The following is a 27,797-nucleotide window of genomic DNA, read 5'->3' on the forward strand; positions in this document are numbered from 1 at the left end:
TGACAAGTTAGCAGCAGCATAAGTTACACAACTAGACAGACTTGATTCAAATATTGGGGGGGGGGGTATATGTATACACTGGAACATTGTTTGACATACAGGAATGCAGTACTGAAAGCTACAACATGGATAAACCTCAAAAACATTATACTAAGCAAAGAAATCAGTAACATAATACAACATGTCACTGCATAATGGTCACCACTACATAATTGTCCCAGTTTTTTTTTCAGTTCAAAGACTTCTTTATACTCTTACATCATGTAATTATTATATGGTATAATTCCATTCACCATGCCACTTAAAAGGTAAACAGAGCAGCAATGTATTCACCAATGACATATGGATGTGCATTCGTCTTCTCCTGCCCAGCCAGCCATGAGCCTAGAATTCTCAGTCCATGGTGACTGTCAGTGACCAACTTTTGTGATTTGTTTAGAGTGCTACAGTACTAAAAGTATTGTCACTCAATTCAATGAGGAGCAGTAAGCCCAGGGGAGCAGGTATATAGCAAAGCTGCCAAGAGTAAGTCATGTGATATGGTAAGACTCACATCTTTCCATGATAACTAAACCATATAGTTCATCTGCCAGCAATACATTATTAACAGGTGAAGTATTTCTTTTTTATTATGGGTCAATATAAAAACTATTCTGTAGGCTTCAAGATGAAAATGATTATGTTCACTGAACAGCTTGGAAATACCTGTGGAAAGAGATTTCATGGAATGAAAAATTCTTTTTAAAAAAGGCTTCACATAATGGTCATGCCCCACTTTTTTGCAAAAAAAAAAAAATGGCATAAAATCTGTAATGATTATGTGGTAAATATGGTACATGTTATGAATTCATTTAAATAAAATACCCAATAAAACTGAAGATAGCAGTGTGACATAACTGTCCTATGTACAAATATGAGCACATCAAAGTGGAATCTCACAGTCATATACCTCCACAAGAAATTAATTTTAAAAAATAACTATGGGTAAATGAAAGATAAAAAGAGAGAAAGAAGCAGGATGTAGGGAAAGGGAAGGAGAGAGGTACTGGGGTCAGAATTAAAATAAGATATATACCATGCTCTGTAATTATGTCAAAATGGATTCTACTGTCATGTATAACTATAAAGAACCAATAAAATAAAATTTTAAAAATGAAATGTAAGACAGTTGGGCATAGTTGCGTATGATTAATCTTAACTTGGGAAGTTGAGGCAGGAGGACACCATGTTCAAGGCCAGCCTGGGCAACTTAGCAATACACTGTCTCAAGAGAAATATTAAAATAGGGCTGGGGATGTGGTTCAGTAGTACAGTACTCCTGGATTCAACTGCCAGTACCAATAGATACAAAGATAAATAATAAGGAAATCTAAAGATTACTTGCCCAGGGCTGGAGGGATGATTAGGGGGCAGTGGCTTATGAGTAAAAGGTTCCTTTTTGAGGCAACAGAAATATCCTAAAATTACATTATGGTGATAGTTGCACAGCTCTGTAAATATACTAAAAATAACCAATGAATTAATGTTGAAAGGTGAATTTTATGATGCATAAATTATATCTTAATACAACTATTTAAAAATTTTTGCTTCTACTATTTATTAACTATGTTATATCAGGTATTTAAACCTTGTGCCTTGGTTTCCCCATTTGTGAAATGGGAAAAGGGCACCCACAACTTTTTCATGACATGTATAAAGCATTTAGCCTGGCACCTGCCATACAGTAGCCATTATTTTTACATCTGAAGATATAATTATAAGAGAGGATGGGGTAAGCATTAAGCAACTCATGATGTTAAGATAGGAGGATCACAAGTTCAAGGCCAGCCTAGACAACTTAGCCATACCTGGTCTCAAAGTAAAAAAAAATAAAAAGGGCTGGGGGGTATAGTTTAGTGGTAGAGACAGCCTGTCTAGCATGCTCAAGACCCTAATTTAACCCCTGGTACTGACCAAAAAAAAAAAAAAGTACATACAACTATTTACTGGCATAAGACATGTAAAACATTAACGAAAAGAAAAAAAAAAAAACTCCAAGATACAGAATCATGAATTAAACCGTATGGAAAAACTGTTATTTTGGTTTTATCTTAATACCACTGCTATCCACCATGTGCCCAAAGACATACATTCTTCATTCTTCATTTCTCTCACTTTCCACATTCATTCCTGACATTGTAAATAGTGAAACACTGGTGGGACAGACTGAATTTTCTAAGGGGAGTCTGCTTTACCAAATCTGATCATTCCCAATTATCTTGGGGAAAACAAATAGAAAGCAGACCAAGTAAAGAAACTGACACTTATCTGACAGCTGGTCTCATTAAAAAAAAAATAAGCCTGATATCACTTTGTTTAGCTTTTAAAGTCCAGGTAAGCATGAGAAATGACCAAATGCATTTACAATTCATCAACTTTGCAGGAAGACTTTAGATGCACAACTTGAACCCCAAACTGGTATTTTTTGCAAGCCCTGAGGATAACCAAAATATCATTTAATCTTGTTTTCCCAAACCCTCTGAAAGGTACCATTATAAGGCCCTTTTTTACAACAGTTCATTTCTAAGATGATTCTCAATTTCACTAAAGTAATTTTATAAAGGCTAAGATGCAAGAATTTAGTCCACAATTTTTTTTTTTTTTTTTTTTTTTGGTACTGGGGATTGGACCTAGGGGCACTGTCACTGACCTATATCCCCAGCCCTTTTTATTTTTGAGTCAATGTCTGGCTAAGTTGCCTGGGCTGACCTCCAACTTGGTGTCCTCCTGCCTCAGCCTCCCCAGAAGTTTGAATTACAGGTGGGTGCCACCGGCTTTGGTCTGCAGATCTTAAGGCTATGTGCCTCGTTTATTCACTGACTAATAAATATTAACCAATTGTCTGCTATCTACAGTGAGCACCACAAAGGTCAGGAGATTTAAAGAATCAAAACAGTTTTGAAATTGGGACAAGGAACTAAGAACTGATTGTGTTGTAAACAACCACACTACAAGCTACAATGTGCTGTAAAAATATGTTGTCTGCTGGGCCAAGGTGGCTAGAAGTGGCTCCTGGAAGTGGGGAAAAGAGGAAGGTCTGAAGAATATAGACAGTAAAGAGGCATTAGAGTGTTCCAGTGTGGCATAGCATTAGGTATAGGAGTAAAGAACGACACTGGAAAGGCAGCCTGACACGCCAGGAGTTAGTTAGCATTGTTTTACAGATCAGAGATTACCAAATTGTTAAAAGCTCCTTAAAAGGAGAAATGACCAAATGCATTTACAGTTTATCAACTTTGCAGGAAGATTTTCGCGCGCGCACGCACACACACACACACACACACAAATTTACTTACTATAAAAGAAGTATTGTATATGTGGATTCCCAGATCCTGGCCACATCTGAAATCAAGTAAATGACTACTGTATGTAAGTCTTAGGAGACTATCCACAAAAATTGGAGAGATGAGAGAAGGACCAGTGAGAAAAGTGTCATAGTAATCTAGGAGCAAAGGCAGATTTAGAGGCCTTCTGGAAAAAATTTATTCCTCAGGAAGGTCTGAAACCTTACCTCAAACAGCCTGAAAAAAAAAAATCCAATTTAGGAACATATCTGGCCACCCTGCCCTACTCCTAATCTCATGAAGGAATATGCATCTTATTCCCAAACTGGACAAATGACATCTGGCATTCTTCCCTTCTCCTTCTCACATATACCAAATCAGAGATCTAGCTTAAGATGACTGGGTAATTAGGATTATCCCAAACTGCTTGATCTTATCAGTAAATGCCAATGTTTGCCTTGAATGACCAATTTGGAAGCAAAAAAACAAAAACAAACCCAAAAAAATCAAAGTCAGCACTGTCCAATAAAAAACAGTTCTCTCACTTTTCTTACAAGTACAATAGGGATAAAAGTAGTAATACCATCTCATAGGGGGTTCTGTGAATCAATACACACACAGTACTGGCACATAATTATGTGCTGAGCAAATTAATGTTGCTTGTCAATAGTATTATTACTATACCATGGGATTAGAGGCTACCTCAGGGATCTTTGAGGAAAAGGATTTATTTGATCATTAAATGAAGGAAAAAAAAAACAGTACACTACATAGGGCATCTACTCTTCTGATGATCCCAGGCCGTTCTATACTCATAACTCTTCCCACTACTTAGGAAGCTTAATTAAAATACTGGATACATGGTACAAATAGAACTGTCTAAAATCTGAAATCTACTACAGAACATACTGATCCTTATAAATTCTCTAGTTCAATGAATTCATTATTTCCAAAATGGAAACTATTATAGTTTCAAAATGGAAACTCCCTAAAATCTGAATCTACTACAGAATATATTGATTTTTGTAAATTCTCCAGTTAAATGAATTGTTTCTCATTTTCAAAATGGAAACCCACTATCCACTCCTATAATCATAGTTGCATTTACTTTGCACAGTTTGCTTTAACTTTTAGCAATATTTAGTTCTAAGATCAGATCAATGTTTTAATATGATGAAAAGTGTTTTTTCTTCTTGGTTGTTTTATTGCCTTGTAGCTTCTGCTATTACCTTTGACATATCATGTCATAAAAAGAGATAATTTTGCAGCTTTTATTTTAACCTTTAATTGATCTTTTTCAGTGATTAGGAAAGTAGCCTTTAAGACTGCACAGATGGGCTGGGGTTGTGGCTCAGCGGTAGAGCGCACGCCTCGCACCTGCGAGATCCTGGGTTTGGTCCTCAGCGCCACATAAAAAAATATATGAATAAAATAAAGCTATTGTGTCCAACTACAACTAAAAAATAAATATTAAAAAAAAGACTGCGCAGAGACTTAGAACACAGACTTTAATTCTACTGAAAATCACAGGTCAACAGGAAAAATTACTTTGCAGTGCTAGAAAAATAGTAATCTTTTCAACTTTAATGCCAATAGAGAAAAAAAAATAGCCTCAAGATAAAACTAGTCCAATCTACCTTTCTGCTATTAGAATGGCTCATGAGGAATCTTTTATATATATTATATATATATAATATATTTTAGTTGTAGATGACACAATAACTTTATTTATTTTTGTGGTGCTGAGGATCGAACCCAGGGTGTCACACGTGTGAGGTGAGCGCTCTACCACTGAGCCACAACCCCAGCCCCTCATGAAGAATCCTGACATATTATTTTAGATCAATTTCCTCCTTTTCAACAGAGTTGATACTCCCAATGGTAAGAGAGTGATCTTCAACTGAGATGTAAGGTAGGTAGAGTGGGGGACACCGTCTATAAAAAAGCATTTCATTTTCCAAAAGAAAAAATTCCCCTGCCAAAAATGTGAATAACTATTTCAAAAGGCAAAAAGAATATATACCACATTTTCTTTATCCATTCACCTACTGAAGGGCATCTACATTGGTTCCACAGTTTAGCTATTATGAACTGTGCTGCTATAAACACTGATGTGGCTGTGTCCCTGTAATATGCTATTTTTAAGTTCTTTGGGTATAGACCGAGGAGTGGGATAGCTGGGTCACATGATGGTTCCATTCCCAGTTTTCCAAGGATTCTCCATACTGCTTTCGATATTAGCTGCACCAATTTGCAGTCCCACCAGCAATGTATGAGTGTGCCTTTTCCCCCACATCCTCACCAACACTTATTGTTGTTTGTATTCTTAATAGCCGCCATTCTGACTGGAGTGAGATGAAATCTTAGAGTAGTTCTGATTTGCATTTCTCTAAATGTGGTATATATACACAATGAAATATTACTCAGCAATAAAGGAGAATAAAATCACGCCATTTGCAGGAAAATGGATGGAGGTGGAGAATATAATGCTAAGTGAAGTTAGCCAATCCCAAAAAACCAAATGCTCAATGTTTTCTCTGATATCAGGAGGCTGATTCGTAGCGGGTCTGGGAGGGGGAACATGGGAGGATTAGACAAACTCTAGATAGGGCAAAGGGGTAGGAGGGGAAGGAAAAGAGCATGGGGGTAAAAAAAAAAAAAAAAAAAAAAAGATGGTGGAATGAGATGGACATTATTACCCCAAGTACATGTATGAAGACACAAATGGTGTGAATATACTTTGTGTACAACCAGAAATATGAAAAATTGTGCTCTATATGTATAATATGAATTATAATGCATTTTGCTGTCATATATAACAAATTAGAATAAAAAACAATTTAAAAAAAGCAGGAAGAACACTGGCTCTGGAGTATAAATACCAGTTCTACCACTTGAATATCCATCTAAACCTTAGTTATCTAAGATATAAAATAGAGTACCACCTACTTTGTACTAATTGGAAATAAGGTGCATGCATGGAAATACTCAACAAATAACTTACTAGTGGCAGCTGTCCAATTCCATATAGGTGATCAAATCAATCTAGCCAAGTTCACCAAGAACTTTATTTACTTGTTCTAGCTTATAACTGCGTTGTTTCTTCTTCTTTTATTTTAATTTTTGGAACTATAACTCATATCACTTTCTTTAAAAATATGAAACCATCCGATGTGAATTTATTTGCTAAAAAACGAGATTCCAAAATTTTATACTTATTTGTGTGACAGAACAAATCTAGAATTGCCTAATTTAAAATCCCTGGCCTTACCTTCAGTTACCATACTCTTTAAGCTCAGCACGGAGATGAGATGGCCATTCCTCAGGTCAAAATCCTAGATTGGGGTTATTCAGTTGTCAAAAATAAATGCCAAATCTATCAATTTTTGTTTTTCTGACTGGGGAGTAAACTCACAGGTGCTCTACCACTGAGTTATATTCCCAGTCCTTTTTATTTATTGGGTTTTTTTTGTTGTGGTGGTTGTTTTTTGTTTTTTGAGACAGAGTCATGCTAAGTTGCCCAGACTGGCCTCAAACTAGTGATCCTTCTGCCTCAGCCTCCCATGTAGCTGGGATGACAGGTGTGTGCCAATGTATCCAGTATCTGAATTTTTTTTCAGTTGCTTTTAATTAACATCATATCAACATTATAGTCTCCTTCAAGATTATTACAGCTAATCAACTACAGTGGATTCATTAAAACAAATGAGATTTATTATGGAAGATTGAGGCGTACACAGATAGGGTTTTAAAACTGGTATCCATAGATTGGAATCTTGTGAATCCTCTGCAAAATTGTGATGACACTAAAAATCTGAGAAAAAGATTTTCTTCCATTTAGTTTTTTAGTTTAAAAAAATTTGTACTGAACATGTATACTTTGTTTTTTAATTAAGCCAGAGCAACAGAAAGCAATATATTAGATGTCCCCAAAGTACTGGTTCTACCAAGATGTAGTTTGGCAATTTGCCCTTAGTTTTATACTAAACAATACAGCTGAACAAAACCTCTATAACATTTGTATTCATGATTTTGAACATATTGTTTACTATAATTTTGAACAGCCCTTATATGAGTACCCATAAAGAGAAGCATGATTTGGATAAAAGATTATAAAATTCTAATTTCCCATGAAGAATTATTTTCCTTATGGAAGAATATAGATCCTCTGGCAAAATTTCTGTTTGCTTTAAGTCACCAGATCACTCAATGCCAAGTTTCTGGCTAAACTTTTATTAACTATATATATTTAAAAATGCTTCTCGTGGCTAGCACGTGGGAGGCACTGGGTTCGATCCTCAGCATCACATAAAAATGATAAAATAAAGAAATGCTTCTATATTTAACTTTTTCCTCCATTCTCCATCTCAAGTCTTTCACACAAAAATGTAAGAAATAACATGTTCAGTTGCTCCATAAGAAATTGTCAATATTCCACCTTTTTCAAATAAGAAAATGGCAATTTCACATAGCTCAATCTAATATTTCAAGAACACTGAAAAACTGCTAGGTTAGTTGTTGAAATTACAGAAATGGATAAAACATAATCCTTGTCTCAGGAGACTTCATTAAGTGGGAGAAATAAATCCAGTTAAGTAAATGGAAAGCAAGGGAAGCACAAAATGCTGCACGAGAGAAAAAAATAAAAAGCAAATCAAGGTGTCTGGAATGGTTTCACAATTATAACTTCTAAGCTAGAGAATAATGCAGAAGCAGAATTTCAACAAGCAGGTATGAGGGAAAAAAACAGGCAGAGGAGAATACAGAATATAGTAAATTCAAGCAAAGAAGTGCTGTCACAGGGCTGGACAGGGAGTTTCACAAGGAATAAAGGAGATAGGGCTGCAGATCCTTACTTTCTGTGTGTATCAAAAGAGATAGTGAATCCTCAACAGATACAAGATATTTCTCCTTTCCTGGTCTTTCTTCTTTTCTCCACTGGCTCCTTCCCCTAACTCTTTTAAGTATGCTCAAGACTCTTTCACCTTAAAAGACATGCCTTCCTTAATGAAAACATGCTCTCCAAGCCACAGGCTTCTTTATTCTAAGATCAACCTTCCAAAAAATATGCTATCTTTATTTAACCTCCTGTTCACCGGCTCAATCCACAAGATTCTGCCAGCACACTCCCTGCAAAAACATTACACAACTACTCTTAAATTAATAACTTCCTACCTGCCAAACCCAACCAAGTCTATCTTACTTGGAATCTTTGAGATATCTGATCCTTATCCACTTTCCATTCAATCCAGAAGCTACTTTATCCTAACTTTCCCTTTCCTACTCTAGTTATTATTACATTTCTATTACCCAATATTATTTGAGCTCTATTAAGTCAGTCTGGAAAAAGAAATACTATTAGTGCCACAACAGGCTTATGAGAACATGAAAAGAATATTCAATAATGAGTCTGCTCAAGGGGTTGGGGTTATGGCTCAGCGGTAGAGCACTCATCTAGTGAAGTGCAAGGTGCTGGGTTCGATCCTCAGCACCACATAAAAATAAATAAAGACATTGTGTCCAACTACAACTAAAAAAAATTTTAAATGTATGTTAAATATACAAAGTTCAATAACCAGTTTTCTAGTTTTCAAGTAAGAAAAGGTGTTTCATGAAAAAGAGGCTTATTCTTCTTGAAACTCAATCACATAAGAACTTTTCTTTGACAGTCATTGTATTGAGATATGACGCATTGACTTCCCATTTGTCACACAGAATGTTAAAGGCATACTCAAGGTTTGTGGTTTAATAAGATTAATTTATACTGCTTCCTTAAGGACATCTGTTTGTGAAATTGGCTATTGCCTTAATTCCTGCTAAGGTGCCAGCAGCTTCATCCACCCCCATTAATTCTTCACCACCATTGCAAATGTCAACACAGTTTACAAAGCAACTAATGTCTTAAAATTATGAAAATAGTTTTGACTTTGAATTATTAAAGGGTTTTGTGGATTTACAGGGGTACAAAGACCTAGCTTTGAGACCTGCTATCAGAATAAAGGTCAGGTTTCTAAGCCATAAATATTAAAACAAACAAACAAAAAAAAAACTCTTCATGGTCTGGCTTCGGCTTAGTGACCAAGTTAAATCCCGACTGGTTTACTCCTTTTTTAATGGGAGGATAACATACTTGCAATAAAGGGTACTAGTTATACTTGATCAATATTCATGTTTATACCTACCTGAGTAACTACCACATGTGTCAAGATTCAGAACATTTTTATGATCTATAGGTTCCCCTGTGCTCTTTCCTGCTCCTGATACTCAACTCCTCCCCAAAAGAGCTTACTGGAGATTTCTGTTGTCACACTTTAACTTCTTATAAATGGAATCATGTAACAGGTACTCTTCTGGGTCTGGCTTTTCTTTCTACTTAGCATGAGATTTCTACATGTTGCAGTGCAGCTCAGTGGTTTTATTACTGCTTAGTGTTATAGATGTAATGAGGGGTTGGGGATTTAGTTCAGTGGCAGAGCACTTGCCCAGCTTGCACAAGGTCCTCTGTCCCAGTGGGAGAGAAGTAAGGGGAAAATCCAAAAAAAACACAAGGTAACAGATGTAATCATATAATTTATCCATATTTCTGCTTATAGGTGTGCAGAAAAGAGTTAATTAAATAGCAGGCCTTACTGCTGTCTTCTGGTTGACATCTGGGAACTTGGATTTTGACGCACCATCTGCATTACTGAAAAGCATGACCTACTATATGTAAACTGGACAAACAATATGGTTTATGCCAAATACTCTCTCCCACTGGAGCTTGGAATTTGGGTACATTCTAAGCAGAGGCTGCGTGGTTGACAAAACCAAAATAAAAAACACACACAACACCCTATACATCAAGTTCTAACAGGCTTTGTTGACCGACAACATTCTACAAGCACTGTCAGCTGTGGGAATTAAATGGGGTCCTGTCTGACTCCCCTAGCATAGAACCCTAGGGAATTTGAACATGCTTTCCAGACTTTGCCCTATTTTCCCTTGGAATACTCTTGGGGATCCCTGACACAATGGGCATTTGTTTTTATTTTTTAACATTTTGAATATTATAAGAATATTTGCAGCAATTTTATTTATATCTTTTTAGTGTGATTGTATACTAACTTCTCCTGCATATAAGAATACAGTGCAACTGGTAAGTCTTAGGATAGTAACCACTGCATTTAAAATTCTGTCAATATTGAAATTAGTTACTTAAATGCAATCCTCTTTCATACCTCCTTGTCTTTATTCGTGTTGTTCTATTGCCTAAAATGTTCTCCCTTGGTCTGTTCAAGCAAACCTTTAATTCTTTTACATGTCTATCCCCCATGTTATTTCTGTATATATTTAATTGTTGGATTTACAATATAGCACATAACTATTTTATGTGCTTGTGTTCCTATTAGACTATTAACTCCTTGCGAGCTGGATCTTTCTTATTTATTTGCAATCCCCCAAATGGTCCCAGTATATGATGAGAAAGCAACCAATAAATATAATGGTAATCTTTGGATCCCTAATTATATAATACTATTCATGTGGTATTTGAGTTTATTGGGCTTTTTCCCATGCTAAATTGTATTTGGTCCAAACTTAAAACCCCCAATCCTGAAATTATCGAGTACCTACAAGCTTTGACAACAACTGGTGGAACTGGTAATCGAATGTTTTATCTTTTTCTTCATAAGGGTGTGGGATGGAGATAGGAAGGATCCAGGAACTCATGTCCAGCTTGGGAGATGTGACATTCCATACAGACCAAGGGCCAAAGAGATAGGCCTAGTGAATAATGAGAACACTATTGAGGCAAGGCTCCACAGAGTGGCAGGTGTGAATGTATATGAAAAATTGAAGAGGATGATGGAAAAAGCAGATTGCAAACAATCATGCAACAAGACTCAAACTAGAGAATCAGCAATGAGCAAGGAGAAGTAATGAAAGGATACAAGAGCTACAGGAAACACAAAGGTAGGGTCATATCAAGGCTTTGTAGTTACACAAACTGGAAGAGGTTTCCAAAGGAAAAGCTAAAACCATGTACTTATCTAGCATCCTTCTGTAGCAGAACCTCTGATGTGGAAAAAGCATAACACCCAAATGCAGTTTTTGCCCCAAAAGGACACTAGAGTCTAACAGGGGAAAAAAATTAGACTAATTGTGTACAGAGGATAGAATCAGATTAGCTCCAAGAAATGAGAAAAGGAAAGAAACTGATTCTGTTTTTAGAATCAAAACCTGCTGGGTTTAATATGCCTCAAACAAATACATGTATCCAGTGGCCCAATCAGAACTATAAATCTTGAGAACAATCAGGGGTGAAACGCTCAAACTAAAACTTAGTCACACAGATAACTGGTGCAGAATACATGGACCCTCTGAATAAAGGCACAGAAATGATCCAATAGACTGAACCATAGAGAATGTAGCATTGAGGGAGAAGAGGAAGCCTGCAAATATATCAATAAGAAAAATCAGAAATTCATAGTCTTGTGAACCAAACAGAAATTTTCAGTGAAATGAAATAATAAGACACCAACATTGCAGAGGTCAAGTTGTGTGAATTCTAAAAATAACACTAGCCTAGAAATGAGAAAATGAGCATTCCAGTTCTGGTTCTATCACCTATTCACTGTATAAGACTGAAATAATTGTTTTAATTCTAAGCTTAACTCTCCTTTGTCTATAAAAAGAGAGAGTCAGAAATTAAAACCGGGCTTGGTATCAACTCCAAATTATACCTGGAAGACAGATCTCTTACACCTTTTAAGTTCAAAACAATTCCAAGATTATAGCTTTAAAAAAAAAGTCTCAGGAGATAAGGCCAACTCATGAAACAGATGGTGTCAGAGCCAGAATTCAGGGGCACAAACCCAGAATGATGACAGCACAGGTGTTAAGTAGTAAAAGATTAAGTGTTCTGTCAAAAGACACACAAAAACCCCAACATGCTCTTCAAGATAACTGCTCTCTTCCAACAAAGAAAAGCTATGCTCATGACTTTATTAAAGAAGATGTAGGCAATGGGGTTAAACCCATCTGTATGATACTATATCAGCATATTATACTGGCTAAGAATAAAGAAACCAGTAATAGGATTAGTCAAGTTATTCCCAGAATCAACAGTGGCCCATTTTTAGCACACAAATCTTTAGACCTGCCCTTCTGGGGATTCTCCAGTTACCTCAAGGGAAGTCAGCACAAAACACCTTACAAAATAGAGACAAAGAGTGTTAACTCACTATAATCTGAAAGGACTGTTCCAACCATACAGGAATACTTAAGGAAAAAAACAAGGCAGAATTCAAAGGTAAAACATGCTAAAATGTTTTCTTTTTCTTGAACTACCGAAGGTAAAACTCAGTCCAATTTATCCAGGTACTCCCCCAATACATGCCTGCTAGTTAAAAGCACATATCCATTAAAGCAACAAAATGATCCCTAACAGGTATCTTTTTAAATCCTAATAACAGGGGTTGGAGGTGCAGCTCAATGGTAGAGTGTTTGCATAGCATGCATAAGGCCCTGGGTTTCATCCCCAGCACCATAAATAAGATAAACCTGCATACAATTTCAATGTGACTAGTGAGTTCCAATTAGCCTAGCCCTGAATTTAATTTAAAAATAAATAAATTTCAGTAACAAAAAGTCACTGGAAATTACACCTATAATGATGGTTCAATATTATAAAATTTGGATACTTTTAACCAGATGCGGTGGTATATGCCTGTAATCCCAGCAGCTCTGGGAGGCTGAGACAGGAGGATCACAAATTCAAAGACAGTCTCGGCAAAAACAAGGTGCTAAGCAACTCAGTGAGACCCTTTCTCTAAATAAAATACAAAATTGAGCTGGAATAGTGGCTCAGTGGTGGAGTGCCCCTGACTTCAATCCCTGGTATGCACCCCGCCAAAAAAATTTGGAGACTTTTTATGGAAGGTCAGATATAATTTTCCTACAAAAATGTAAATATTATATGATTATGTACCTTTTAGTTCAATTTTTCAGCCAGTATACTATATTTTGGGGTCCTAGCAACATTAAAAACTTTCTGAGCTTGGAATTTGTGCTTACATGAGCAGTTTAACCAAAAACAGGATTCGATGATGGCAGGGGGAAAAAAAACAAGGCAAATTTTCAAAGTTGCAACGTGGGGGGAAAAGGAGGCAGAGTTAGTAGCATCCAAAAAACTTAACATTGAAAGGGTCCAGTCCATGCTTCTTGGTTTTAAATCAAAAAAACAGAAGCAAAATTCTTTATGTATCCTCCCCCAACATGCATTCTGGCAAATTCCCAGAGTCAGTTCCTCTTAAGATACTGCCTAGGAAGAGCAGATTTGCAGAACAGGATGAGATTATAACAGCTCTTCCACAGCAGAAAAAATAATTTGCTATTTGATGCCATGATTCTTTTACTGCCTCCACCACTATCTACTGAAGACAATAGTCTAAAACATTAATATCTGTGTTTGGTGTACAATCCTACCCAAATTTTAAACCAGAAGTATAAACCCCTTAATTAATTTGACCTTTAAACAATTTTAGGGAATGGCCATTTCACAAGGGACCTGAAATCAGTGAATGAGAAAGCTTGCACACACAAAATTTAACATAAAACAAAAAGACACCAGCAAAGACAGTAATCAACCTCCCCCACCCCACCCTACCTTCATACACACACACATAGTCCTCCCCACTCCTAGAATCTACAAACATTGAACTCATAGCTGACTACTTGGCTAGTAAAGATTGCTAAAGAAGTGGGTAGGGAAACTTATCATTTTAAAGTTCCTATCTTTCCTAAAACTTTTCAGGCCACAGGTAAGAAAGCAACCCAGCTTGTACCCGAGTTGCATTCTTATAGAAAAATCCCTTTGGCAAAGACTTTGCCACATTGAATTCTTAGGAGGAAGGTACAGAAATGCTTATAGTCCCTTTATATCTACTAGTGTGGCTATGTATAAGGCTGAGATTCTAAGTTTTACCCAGAGTTAAAACTCTAGCCCTTTATTTTTCTGGGGCAGGATTCTTTTATGCTGTTGGGGCTTATCCCTGAAGATTTTACCACATACTGCCAAAAATCCTTTACTAGGGGAGGTGGGTGTTGTTAAGTGGTATAGCATATGCTCAACATGTGCAAGATCCAGGGTTCAATACCCAAAGCCTATAAATATACAAACCCTTTATTAATTCTTTTTAGAAATCTGAGATACATTATGGCAATTATTTAAGAAAAAGTGAGATTTAGTAAGCTTGATTCTATTCATATAGGTACTAAAACAATTATATAATTTTATGTTTGCCTTGTTTCCAAAGGAGAAAAAGACTATTGAAATTTTAAGTATGTTAAAAAAGGAAAGTCTTTTGTGCACAGGATTGGGAGGATCACCCTCATAATGGGAGGAGCCCGATTTCTCCAGACCTCTAGCTCTCAGGATCACTAACTGCTCTCACACACATTTGGAATGATAGACACAGCACATTCCTCCTGACATCAACACTGCTGCACTAATGCTCAGAAGACCCACACTGACTTCTACAGCAAAAGATTTCCAGGAATGCAGTTAAGGTTCACTCTATCTATAAAGGGGACCAGTTCACAGACCACTACTTTTTTTCTTATGCTGTCCACAACCAATAAAATCCCCATGCCCAGTGCTCTGATATACCATAATATATATCATATATTAATAGGTTAGGCTATGGCATCAAAAGGACCCCAAATGTTATTCCATTAATTAAAAGCCTTGAGACTAGACATCTGAGCTGTTTCCTCATTTGCAAAACAGGAGGGAAATCTAACAGGAATGACTTAAAAACAGATCCCAAACTAGCTCTCAGGTTAAATACAACACAAAAGACATATTTCAGCTGGTCCACATAGTTGATAATTTTTTAATTGCTACATTTAAAAGTCAGGGAATTCATCAAAATAGAAATGGCCAGCTTGACTAGGAAAAAAAAAAATCAAAGATCCATCAACATATTTGCTTGGAACCGGTCAGCTAGCAGCTGCTTTAGAGAGCAGCAATAGGTATTACTCTTGCTTCCTTCCTCTTCCTTCAGGCTCCTGTAGAATTTGGTTTGCAACCCATTTTAATGATCAAAAACAAAATTAAGCCAGGCAAGGTGGCGCACACCTGTAATCCCAGAGGCTTGGGAGGCTGAGGGAGGATCTGGAGTTCAAAGCCAGCCTTAGCAATGGCAAGGTGCTAAGCAACTCAGTGAGACTCTCTCTCTAAATAAAATACAAAATAGGGCTGGGGATGAGGCTTAGTGGTTGAGTGCCCCCGAGTTCAATCCTGGGTATCCCCTCCCAGAAAAATTAATACATTGGGGCAACCACTATCATTATGACAACTTTGGTTTGAGCCTGGAGTCCTACAACTTGATCATCATCCTCCATTTTCTGCCTCATGGACATTGTTATGTGTGCCTGGGAAAGACCCCAGAATCATTCCAAACCAAATTCCCATGATAATTCACCATATGCACTAGTTTTTTGTTTGGGGTTGTGTGTTGGGGGGGCAATACTTAGGGGACTGAACCCAGGGGTGTTTTATCACTGAGCTACCTCAAAAGCCACATTTTTTACTTTGAGACAATCTCACTAACTTGCCAGGTTGGCCTCCAATATACAAGCCTTCAGCATCAACCTCCCCAGTTCTGTGGATTAAAGGCATGCACCACTATGCCATGCATTGCTGTACAGGTTAGCAAAATCGTTCTTCCACACAAGAAAGCCTAATTATAGTGAGCTGTATATACCACAACCACTGGGAAGGGAATGGTAAGTATTTTTATAAAGGAATACTTACATATAGGGTACTCAACTTCCAAATACTATTTCTATAAGTGGAGCATGCATTGCCCAGCCACCCAAATTTAAATTAAGTCACCATGACAAAAACAAAAACACCAAGCCCAGCCCAAACCCCCCCCCCCCCCCCAAAAAAAAAAAAACCAACTCCGCAGATGCAATGCTCTAGGAGTAGAGTTTATAGGTCCAGGCAAGTTGGAAGAGTAAAGATAAATACCAGTGGTGAGCCCTGAACACTACTGTTCTTAGGGGCTCCCAAAATCACAGAGCACCACTGGGCTCCAGAAACAGAATATCCACCCCTTTTCTACTTACCACATAAACAAACCCCAAAACCAATCGCCAGCTTGTATTTCCAAGATTCTGTTGTTTCCATTGGTTACCATTTTTTAACCCAGGATGAATCCCTAGACTCAAAGAGAACCTGAATTTAAGGGTGAGTGTCTATCCTCAGTAGACACTCTGCCAGTTGGCACAGGTCAGCCCTATCACTAGAGGAGCACCAACCAGAGCTCCCAGTCCAACCCACTTGCCCCGACTCCAACAAATGACCAAGACCAGCAGTTTCCTTAGATGCCAGAAGAACGTGGGGAAACAGTGTGGTAGACAGGGAGACGGTCGCCAGAGAAATGCCAATTCATCAGAGCTAACCAAGGCCGCGGCGGGGAGGGCAAGCCATCCTTGAGACCTGACACAGGCAGTAGGCTGCTCTGGGGAACTCGGGGTTTCCTGCACGTCTTCTACAGGCAGAACCCTGCTTGAGCGCTCCGTGAACCAGAGTACAGCCTGCAAGGAGCAAAATGCCACGGCGAAAACACCACGCACACTGGGCTGCACATCCCCAAGCCAGGTTGCCCGCGAGCTCTTAGCATTCTTTGGCAGTTCTGGCCACTTCCAGGGATTGTGGTCTCGAGGGGTCCTTTAGGCAAGAAGCACAAAGTCATTATCAACTTGATCGAGAAGAAAAAACCTAGACAAGGACAACCAATGAGACACCAACGGCGAAGACCTCTTCCTGGTCTGCACCCCCTAACCCCATGTCCCCAGGCCGGCGCAGCCCTTCCATCTAGTATCTCCATTAGCTGAAGCAACCGGTCAGACCCACCCTCAGCGCCCACCACTGCTTCCCAAGCCTGCAGCCAGGGCTGGAGGCCGCATCAGTCTCCCCTACCTCGGGGCTCAGGCACCTGGCCTTGTCCCGGCTGAGGAAAACGGCGTCGCCAGCCAAACCATATGCACACATCTCCCCAGGACACGGGCCGGGTAGGGTGGGGAACCTGCGTCTCTGGGCCGCAGGGGTCCCTACCCGTACACGCCCCCAAGACCCACCTCGAGTTGGCCAGACTTGCAGGCCTCCCGCTCAAAGTTGAGTCGCACGCGCGGGACCCTACCCGCGCGCTCTCCAAGACTCCTCCGGGAGCCTATCGAACGTGTGAAGCCACGTGACCCCCGGGCCAGGAAAGCGCGCGCCTGGCACGAGGGCCTGATCCCTCCGCCTTAAAGGGGCCGCGCCCACGCCGTCGCGGCGTTCTCCACGTGGCTCTTCACCCCCGCAAGCCCGCCCTCCCGGTGTCCCCGCACCCTAGACGGAGCACAGGAGGCTCACGGCAGGAGAGAGGGGTCGCGGGCTGCCAGCGCTGGCTGGCTCAGGCCTCACGTGCGACGGCTGCGAAAGAAGCAAGTATTCTGGGCGCCGGGGCTTCCTTCCGTCAGTCTGCTCTGGTCAGGACCTATGCTCGCTGGAAGCCACCAGCAGCGTAGCTCACAAGCCCAGGCGACAGCCCCCAAGAGTCGCGGCGCCTTTAAGCCCGAAGGCCCTGAGTCACGGGAGGATCCCTGCCCCCTCGCTGCACGCCCCTCCACGCGGCCCCACGCCCGCCGCATGTGACCCGCGCCAGCCCAGGACGCGGAGCGGGGGAGGGGCGCCGGGGCTGGCGATGCTGCGCGCGGACCGTTAGCTGCTGCGCTGGACCGGGCCCCGCCCCGGCTTGGCAGCGGCTCTTACCAGAGGGAACGCCATGGGGCCGGCGCGGCCCTGCGGGACTGGCGGACGGGCCGGCCGGCGGGCGAGGGACGCGCACACACGTGGGCACTATTTTTGCAGCGAGCCGCGCGCAGCTCCGCACCCGGTGGCTTATAAAGCTCTGCGGAGCCGCCCCCCGGCCGGATGCGGAGCACCTGTGTCGGCCCCGCCCGGGCCCCAGCCCCGGCCCCCGCCCTGCCCTCCGGCTCCCTCTAGCAGGCGAGACCGGGCTCAGCCGCCCACCCGAGCCGGCGCCGAGGCGGAGGCGGGCTATAGAGCCGCATTCACTGCTGGCCGCAGCACCTCTGGAAAGCCAAAGGTTCACGCCTGAGCACGCCACTCACCTAGTGACCCTGGCCAAGTCACCATCTCTTCTGCGCCTCAGTTTGTAAATCGTGAAATAGGGCGCGATTTACAAACCCTTGCGACTCAGCGGTGTTGTGCTTTGTCAGGAAAGTGTCCACGCCCCTCTTCTTCCAGTGACTGCTCCAGGGCGAGAGACAGCCTTGCAGAGAGCCGCCACCGCTGTCAGAACCTTAGCCCCCGAGCTCCAGGAGGCGCGCTCACTTAAGCCCGATCGCTCCGTGCTCTGGGTAGAGGAGCGCTGGGCGTCTGGGGATTCCGGAAAGTTCCAAAGACACCAGTCATCCTCTTTGGACTATGGTTCTCTAAGGAAATCGCTTCCAACGCTCCCACAAGGCTGCGATAGGAAGCTTTACAGAGAAGGGACAGGGTGGAAGCCACGGGGTGAAGGGAACTGCTGTGGGACTCGCTGTTGGTGAGGACAAGCCTGGGGCAGCGGGGGCAGGAGCGGACCGGAAGCCCGAGTCAAGCGCCAAGGCGGAGGTGGCATTCCAGGCGGAGAGATCGAGAGAAGGCGGAGAGCGAGAACTGAACTGAGCTACTCTAACAAACCAGGGATAACGCGTGCTTGGAGCGCAGGAGGGAAGCCTGGTTTCAGTTTGTGAAGGATCTTTATTCTGCGGATAGCTGGAAGTTAGTAAAGAGTTGTAAACGAGTTGAGAGTTGTCAGTTGTCTTTTAAGGCCTGACTGGCTGGAGATTTTAGAAGTTGGGCCGGAAAAGGAAAGAAACAAAGGAGTGCGGGGGTGGGGGTAAGGGACAAGAATTTATTGAGCATTACTGTTTTACATGCTCTCTCATCATATTGTTTTTAAGCATTTACTACATTGAAGGCTCCTCCTGGCACTTGAGCAAGATGGAGTTGCCATCTTGTTAAGAGGTTTGTGACTCTGGCCTGGTTCTAATGGCCAACGGGAGGGAAACAGGTAATTGTAGTTTTCTGTCCAGGGTAATGGAAGGAAAGGAAGTCTATGGCCTTAGTCAAGGGGAGAGAAGATGAGGAGGATGACACGAAGGAGTAGGAGTCAGTCTCCATCCCCCTACAGGTCCTCATGCAGGAGTTTCCTTGTTTTGTTGAGGTTTTGAATAGAAAGGTTGATGACTAGCAGGGACAAGGCAGGAGCAGCTTCACTGGGATGCTCCTTCCTGGGGCCTTTTTCTCAGGGAGCAGCCCACCCCTAGGTCTCATCTTGGTGAGCCAGCAGCATAAGACAGCTGTTTAAAATACCTTCTGTTTTACTTAGAAATCTCAGGGAGATGCCACTAGAGCACAGCAGCCAAAAGGGTGAGAGCGCTGAAGGTCCAAGGCATATCTAAAAGGGCTGTTGGCTGCTAGGCAACATAAAGGAATGAGGTCCTACCTCAGCTCATCTTTCAAAAAAAAAAAAAAAATGAAAATATGTATTCTTTTATCTTAATGCAAACTTTAAATCTAGGGGTCCGGTGCACTTTATTGGCTTCCAGTTTGTAATCCCTTACATCCTCCCACGTGACTCCAAAGTTGAGTTAGATAAGAATATGAAACCTGGAAGAGGACCCAAAGGAAGGTAGGTGTCTGAGAGCTCTTTCACATTTCAGAGCTCTCATTAAAAAGTAAAGGCATTTTTTCAGGTGACTTGGAACAGGAATTTCTGCTGCTTAAAATTCCTCTTCCTAAACTTTCTGTTGCAAGTAACAATAGATCACCTTCACTAAGCACTCATTATTGCTAAACACAGCTCAAAGTGCTTTACCTATGTTAACTCATTTTGCAAACGAAGAAACTGAAGCTCAAAGAAATTAAAAGTATCTTGTCCAAGGACCGCCCCGCCTCTCCAGCCAACTGTGGCACAGCACCCATCCAAACCCAGGCAGTGTCCTAGTTCCATAGGCTGATGAGAACAAAACTTCCAGCACTTTCACTCCCTGTGAATGACCTCAGAGCTCACTGCAGATAGTGAGGGAAGAGGTGACCAAGTTCAAATATAGTCATAGCTCAGGTTTGGATGAATCTTTCACTCACCTAGTTAGGCTTGTCGGCCATACAGGAAAGATTATCCCTCTGACTAGGTGTCCACTATCCACAGGGCTGAATGGGGAAAGCAGCAAGGGTAGAGCTATTAAATAACTTGGTCAAATCCGCACAGCTGATCATTGGCAGGAATAGTCAGCATTATCCATTCTCCCAGCCAACAAACATCCTTTGAGCCCGGTTATACCTAGCAACATCTTTGCAGTCAAGCCCCAGATTTATAATACAGGTTTCAAATATAACTGTTAATTTGACCAGATTAAATTTTAAATACATGTTGTAGGGGGACAGTAGTTTCTGTGTGTGTGTGTGTGTGTGTGTGTATTTGTGTTTTTGTTTGAATAGTTTGAATAGAACCCAGGACTTCACAAATGCTAGACAAGCACTTTGCCACTTAGCTTTATCCCCAGGCCCTGACCTTTAGTCTTATATGCTCAGGTGTTCATTTCTTCCACAGCAGAGAGCTGGAAGAAGAATGGAGACTGCTGGGAGAAAGTGATTTCTGGTTGCAAAAGATAAGAAGGGGGATTCACTTAGGAACTCAAGACCACAAGAGAAAGTAGACACATGATCTCTGCTCAGGTTTTGCCAAAAGAAACTATGCTCTTTTTATTCTCCTATGTCCTTTTAAGTGAAATAAAAGACAGTGGGTCAACCCCACTTTTCATCATACACAAATGTAAATTTAAAGGGTGTTAAAGATATAATTGTGAAAAGTTTGCTTGGATTTTTTTCAAAGAATAAAAGAACATTTTTATTACCTTAGCCTATGAATAAATATTATAAATTAGAAATTATAAGAAGATGTAAAGGAACATGATAAATTTGACCACAATGGAATTTAAATGTTTAGTTTATTGGGAGATAATATTTAAAACTTGAAAAGGCAAGCCATAGACTAGAAGATATTTGCAAATGTCTAGTTTCTCAGCTACCTAAGAACTTTTATGATAAATGCAGAAAAAATTACAATTCTGTAGAAAGATGGGTAAAAGACGAGAACAGGCAATTGATAGTGAAAATAACCTGTCAACAGATGCCCAACCTCACCAATAACCAGGGATATGCAAATGAAACCATAATTGGATGTGATTTCATGTAGCTCAAGTGGGTGAAATGAAAAGGTCTCACTATCCTAAATAGCAGGATCACTGTTAGTGAGGGTGGAAACTGGTTCAGCCATATTCATTGGTGTTTTATTTTTCACACTTTTTATACCATACTCATATAGTAGAGTGTCTTAAGTGTAAATTTCAGTGACTTCTTATCTACATGTACACTCAGGTATCTACCATTCACATCAAGAACTAGACTTTTTCCACCCAGCCATCACCAACCCCCTGGGGCTTTATCATGCCTCTCCTCATTACTTGAGGTAATTGTTATTGCTCTCATCACAGACTTGTTTGCCTATTATGAACTTCACTCAATATATCTGTGGGATCCATCCATGTTGCTAAGTGGTATTCTTTTGTATGGAAATTATTTCTCCATTCTCCTTAGAATTTGAATTGTTTTCAGTTTGGAGACTATTATGATTAAAACTTCAATAAACATTCTTGAAACAGTAGTCTGGTGAGCAATTTAACATTATCTAGTTAAGTTAAAAAAGTGTATTACTCTGTGACCCACCAATTCTACTTCTAGGAAAATACATGAAAGAAGCTTTCATACGTGTTTAAAGAGACATGAGTAAAAATGCTCATAGCTATTTTGTTATAGTTGCAAAAACAAAACAAATTAACAGACTTAAATATCCACCAACAGGAGAGTGGATCAATAAATGGTGGTATAATCATACAATGAAATTATACACACACATATATATAAAAGAAATAAAGCTAATCACATCAGCATGTTTTGATATTGGGTGAAAAAGGCAAAGATTCAGGAAGTACATATTTTAAGATGCTATTTATATAAAAATTTAAAACATGCAGCACACTACTATCACAAAGTATGTATGTATGTGTATATATATATATATATATATATATATATGTGAGTATATATATATATATGAACACATTCATAAATTCATGGCATTGATAACAAAAAATGCAGAATGATAATTTAGTTCAGGTGGGAAAGGAAGAGCTTATGAAATGGTGGGGGGTGGGGTGGAGAGATGGGGGTATTGACTGGATTGATAAGTGCTTCAGTCTTAAATTGGGTGATCAGTACAAAGGTGGTTATTTTATTCTTTAAACTTAAAATATAACTTTTCAAAGCTACAAGGAGTAGGAGTCATCCAGGGCAATAAAATGCTGGTAAATGATAATTGGCTGGGGGAAGGAGGACTGGTTTGTAATATTTGACTCTTTCCCTGATGTAAACACTCTCACCATGGCTGATTTCAAATTGCCAGTGTGATGTCATCCGGCTCACAAATTCTTGAAAACTGTAATAACTGTTGGCCTCATGAGCCGAGATGAACCAGCTCCAGCACACCACTCAGACACTGACAGTGGAAGTACTTGCTCTGCAGATTGCAGTCTCAAGCTCCTTCTGAGAATTTTTCCAACATCCTTGGAGGTGGGTTGAAGGCTGGATTATATTAGTTATTTATTGCTGCTCCATTACACATTATAGCCAGTTTGGAGACTAAGTAGCTTAAAACAATAAAAATTTATTATTTCACCATTTCTGAGAGTCAGGAATTTAACAATGGCTAAGCTAGGTGGTTCTGGCTCAGGATCTCTCATGTTAGCCAGAACTACAGGCATTTTCAGCTTTACCTAGGATTGGAAGATCTGCTTCCAAGCTCATTCAAGTGGGTGCTGGCAAAGGCCTCAGTTCCTTGTCTTGGACTTCTCTGTTGGGCTGCCTACGACATGGCAGTTGACTTTCTCCAGAGCAAATGATCACAGAGAAAAGAGGGTGTGAGACTAAGATGAAGGCACAATGCCTTTTATAAACTAATCTTAGAAATGATATACCATTACTTGTATTCTGTTGTGTGCACATACCAACTCTGATAAAAATGTGGGAGGGAATGACATAAGAGTGCAATACCAGGAAGCAAGAATCACTGGGGCCATCTTGGAGACTGGCTACCACAGATCACAATTGAAGGTGAGTGTACAATAAAGACCTATAAGGAATTCTCTAATGGTCCTTGTTCACATTTCTTTAAAAAAATTTCCTCTACCATCTTAGTGCCAATTCAGAGGCAAAAGTGAAAAAGTGTCCACCATTCAAATCCCATCTCAGAACCTTCAGTTACAAAAATAGTGATCCTTGGGAGACTGTGGGGCCCCAAAGCTCTCAGGAAAGCAGTAGCTCCAGCTGCTCTCTGGTGCCACTATGCCCATCAATTCCCCAGAGTCAGAGGCAGGGCTGTTCCCTGACACTGCTTTTTTCTCTCTTCTTAAGAGGAGGCTCACATCTGCTTCACCATGGCTTATCCCTGAACATACAGACTCAGGGATACTTACATGACAGGGATGTGGGAAGGAATGGCCAAGGACCTAGAGCCTTGGTCATGGAGGATTAGAAGCTGAGGCACCACATCTCAAGCTGTTACTGGAGTGTGTGTTCCTTATAACTCAGTCAACCAAAATGTTCTATTGAAAAAATATTCCAAAGGCAAAGCCAGGCTTAAGTATACTGCAAACTGTAGCCCCACTTTGGGGAGAGGGGTGGTCATACGCACATTAGCATAGTAAAGGCTCAGAGAAGGTGCATGGAAATATTCACTTAAATTCATTTTATTTAAATTAATGCTTCATTCTAAACTTATTTGACCATAGACCTTTTTTCTTCTTTTTTTTCTTGTTTGTTTTCTTTTGGTGGGGCAGAACATATGGTAATGGAATGCTTCTTAATTGTTTACTCAACCTCTTCGCAACAGGAAATGTGTCAGGGAGGGCCACCAGGTTTGTCACAGGTGTGGAGGCTCTAATTATTACTACTCAAGTGTGACCATAGAACAGCAGCATTGGCAGCTGGTACCTTGTTAGAAATGCAGAATCTTAGGCCCCACCCATGAACTACTGATCAGAATCTGCTTGTTAATAGGACCCCCAAGTGATTAATGCAAGGCAGTTTGAGAAGCATGGTTCTATATCTTCTTTTCTTTCCCTTCTAAGATGGCCAGTTCAGTCATCTCTCTAGTCAGGTGGGGCTTCCATGTTCTGTATCCAGATGCAGTTTGACATATTTTGAGCTGCACACTTTTGTTTAGGGAATTTCCCATATTATGAGTCCTTTCTACCCAAGGGTCCAAGAAGGAAACCAAGGGACATGACAAACACTGAAGAGGACTTGCTTCTGCACTGAAGGACCAAAGAGTAATTCTGGTTTGGCTTCTTCATCTCTACCCAGATGTCCTTCCACAAAGATGCCTATACCCTCCTAACCTAGAGAAGGTCACCTTGAGGATCCAACCATAGCCTCCCTTACAAGGTCACAAGGGCCAGCCACTCTTAGAAGGAAAGGTAAGTCAACATCTAGGGAGAAGACATTTTATTGAGATTTTACTATACAAATAGCTACAGAAAGCTGGAAGGGCTGAAGACAGCAGATACTGTCTCCCTCTGCACAGGTCACTGAGGAACCCATGAGGAAGGGTTTGGGGGAAGGCATAGTAAAGACTACTGAGGGAGAGAAGACCCCATTCCAGATGCTATCTGGCATGAGGAAGCTGATAGGACACAAAGAAAGAGAAAGAAAGGGACTAATAGCTTAGATGTCATGGAGGAAGGGTATGTGAGGACCAAAGAGGTCTCAGCATCACAGCATTTGGGAGTTACTGGGTGAGAGCTTGAATAACATCCTTCACCAGCATGGTACCAATTACCATCTTCTCACTGTTGACAATCAGCTGGGCAGTTCCAGTTGGCCGGGCATCCAGAGTCAGCAGAACCAGGCTCCCACTGGTCAGTGTCCTCCCTGCAAACCTGAGATAGGAGTAGAGAAAGGGGTTGGGGAAGAGCTGCTAATGGTGACTGTATTTGGAAAGGTCTTATCTCTAGGGCTTGGGATCCCTCCTTTAAGTCATACCCCACAAGAACCCTTTACTTCCCCTCTACCGGTACCTATACTCATCAGATGTCCCGCAAGGAACACGACCCAGGTTGGCAGTGGCAGTCACTTTCTGTACCACTATGTGGTCACTTCGACAGGCATCTGGCAGCGTGAGTTTCTCTGTGATCTCATTCATGCCAGTCAGCTTTCCTAGGGGTAGAGGTCATGATGATGACAGAAGTTGTAGTGGGCACTGATGCTGGCACCTGCATCTGCTTGCTGATTATTCTTATTCAGTTCTTCTAGGCTGGGCGGGGCTCATGCTAAGGGAAGTTCAGCATCTCCTTCTTTGACTTTGGGGAAGAGGTACTTCCCTTGGTGTCTGGCCTAGCCTCCCTGCCTCCACTCAGGGCTTTATCTATGGTGCTGACTAAAGACTGTTGGTGCCTCCTGCTGTCAGACATCTGGGCTTCAAGTCCCTTGGGAGTGGCCACTAAACCTGGGGGCCAGACAGTTCTAGAAGTTTCTTCCACCATGGACCCCACGCTTTTTGGTCTTTCCGATGTGACTCTCCAATCCAGTCAACTTCTTCCAGCTCCTGGAGGTTAAGCCCTCACAAAGAGATGACAGTGGTTGCTAGGCTCCTGACCAGAGTCCAGGAGTCATATGTAAGCCTCATAGATTGTGCCTTAATTGAACCTCTACCAAAGCAGTTCCTGAAACCCCCAGACCCTTACAGCATCCCCAGAACCTCTTACTCTACAGGGTGACCTCTCTCTTCACTCACAAGCTCTTGGTCAACTGCGAACACCTTTCTCTGCCTTCCTGCATACCACAGGGCTGCTCTTCCGTTTCTCCCCTATCCCATTATCCTTCTCCTTCAGACAACTGACATGCCCCTCCTGTTTCTTCCACCCCTTCCATTCTTAGCTATTAATATCTTGCCATGGTACCTCAGTCTGTCCATGTTCAAGTCTCTCCATTTCTAAAAAACTATTCTGGAAGAGAATACTTTCATCATGCCAATTCCTTGTCTTCTTCCTCATTCATGACCAAACTCTTCCAAAAAGGACTTCATTACCTCAAGGCCTTGGTCTCCCTCCTACCCACTACAACTAGCTTCTGGATTCCTTTAGTAGTGACTTGCTCTCTGTGAGGATGACAGTGGTCTTCTAGATGCTGGATCTGCAGGTTTTTGGTCATCATGGCCTATAGACCAGCCCAAAGCACACTGCTGTCTTATCATGTCTCCTAATTCTCCCCCTTACTTCCCTCTGCTCTTCTTCCTATTCACCTCCCCCCCCTTTTTTTAAAGTTCTGAGTACACACTGTCATTTTTTTAATATATATATATATTTTTTTTTTAGATTTAAGTGGACACAATATCTTCACCTTACATTTATGTGGTGCTGAGGATCAAACCCAGTGCCTCATTCATGCTAGGCGAGTGCTCCACCACTGAGCCACAATCCCAGCCCCCATATTCACCTCCCTTTTATCTGTAGAATAAAGATTTTCCTCAAGGTTCTATCCTTGGCTTCTTATCACCTCTCCCCAACTCTCTCTGCCAGGGTGATCTCATCCATACTCACAGCTTCCATTGTGGCCTCTATGCTCATGACTCCAGGATTTAAGTGTTTCCTGGACACAGACCCCCATGTTCAGTGGCATACTGACTCCTCTTGAACTTTCCAAATGCACTTCAAAATTAGCTTTCACAAAACTAACCATGATCTTTCCTCCTGCCTTGCTCAATCTGTTCTTTCTTCTAGATCAGACGTTGGTCAAACTATAGCCTCTAGGCCAAATCAGCCACCACCTATAAGGCCCACAATGGTGTCTATGTTTTTGAAATATTGGGAGAAAAAATCAAAAGAATATTAGTATTTTGTGACACATGAAAATTAAATAAACTTGAAATTTCAATATCTGTAAGTGAGATGTTATTGGAATACTGCCACAATCATTCATTTATATCTTGTCTATGGCTATTTGTGTGTCACAACAGCAAAGCTGAATAACTGAAACAGAGACCACATAACCCTGAAAGCCTGAAACAGTTACTTTATGATCCATTACAGAAAAAATTCACCAAACCCTGTTCTAGATGAAGGGCATTATTTATCTTCCTACTATCCAAGCCAGAAATTCTAGAATATGCTAATATATCACCTCTCCTCCCTCTCAGCTACCCATGGCTTCTCTCTTCCCAATCTCAACATTCACCCCCAGGCCTTCTTTCTCTTTGCCATAGCTCTGACCCTTGCCTTACCATCTCTCATCTGATCTACTGCAATAACTGTATAGTTACA

The 27,797-nt window shown here is 41.0% G+C and overlaps 2 protein-coding genes across 9 annotated transcripts in view; both read right to left on the bottom strand.

Annotated features, from left to right (window-relative positions):
• Cpeb1 (cytoplasmic polyadenylation element binding protein 1) overlaps positions 1 to 18,954 on the bottom strand; it is an 89,010-nt gene extending 70,056 nt beyond the window's left edge. For 3 of the 7 annotated variants that reach the window (XM_058577462.1, XM_058577466.1, XM_058577459.1), the window contains exon 1: positions 18,127 to 18,234. In XM_058577462.1, coding sequence (XP_058433445.1) covers positions 18,127 to 18,141 — 15 coding nt within the window. In that variant the 5' untranslated portion in view covers positions 18,142 to 18,234. Of the gene's footprint in view, positions 1 to 17,450; positions 17,601 to 18,126; positions 18,235 to 18,488 lie in introns of those variants that run through there. The other 4 variants (XM_046438228.2, XM_046438220.2, XM_058577468.1 and 1 more) reach the window with 3 other exon arrangements.
• Positions 18,955 to 24,967: 6,013 nt separating this feature from the next.
• The window catches only part of Ap3b2 (adaptor related protein complex 3 subunit beta 2), a 43,630-nt gene continuing 40,800 nt past the window's right edge, over positions 24,968 to 27,797 (bottom strand). For both annotated transcript variants that reach the window (XM_058577473.1, XM_046438255.2), the window contains exons 25-26: positions 25,557 to 25,695; positions 24,968 to 25,418 (exon numbers count right to left, since the gene is read on the bottom strand). In XM_058577473.1, the coding sequence (XP_058433456.1) occupies positions 25,268 to 25,418; positions 25,557 to 25,695 (290 nt within the window). In that variant the 3' untranslated portion in view covers positions 24,968 to 25,267. The remainder of the gene's footprint in view (positions 25,419 to 25,556; positions 25,696 to 27,797) is intronic.

The sequence above is a fragment of the Marmota monax genome, unplaced genomic scaffold, assembly GCF_021218885.2.
Source record: "Marmota monax isolate L192 unplaced genomic scaffold, Marmota_monax_Labrador192_F-V1.1 WCK01_AAM20220418_F8-fsc00005, whole genome shotgun sequence".
Taxonomy (NCBI): domain Eukaryota; kingdom Metazoa; phylum Chordata; class Mammalia; order Rodentia; family Sciuridae; genus Marmota; species Marmota monax.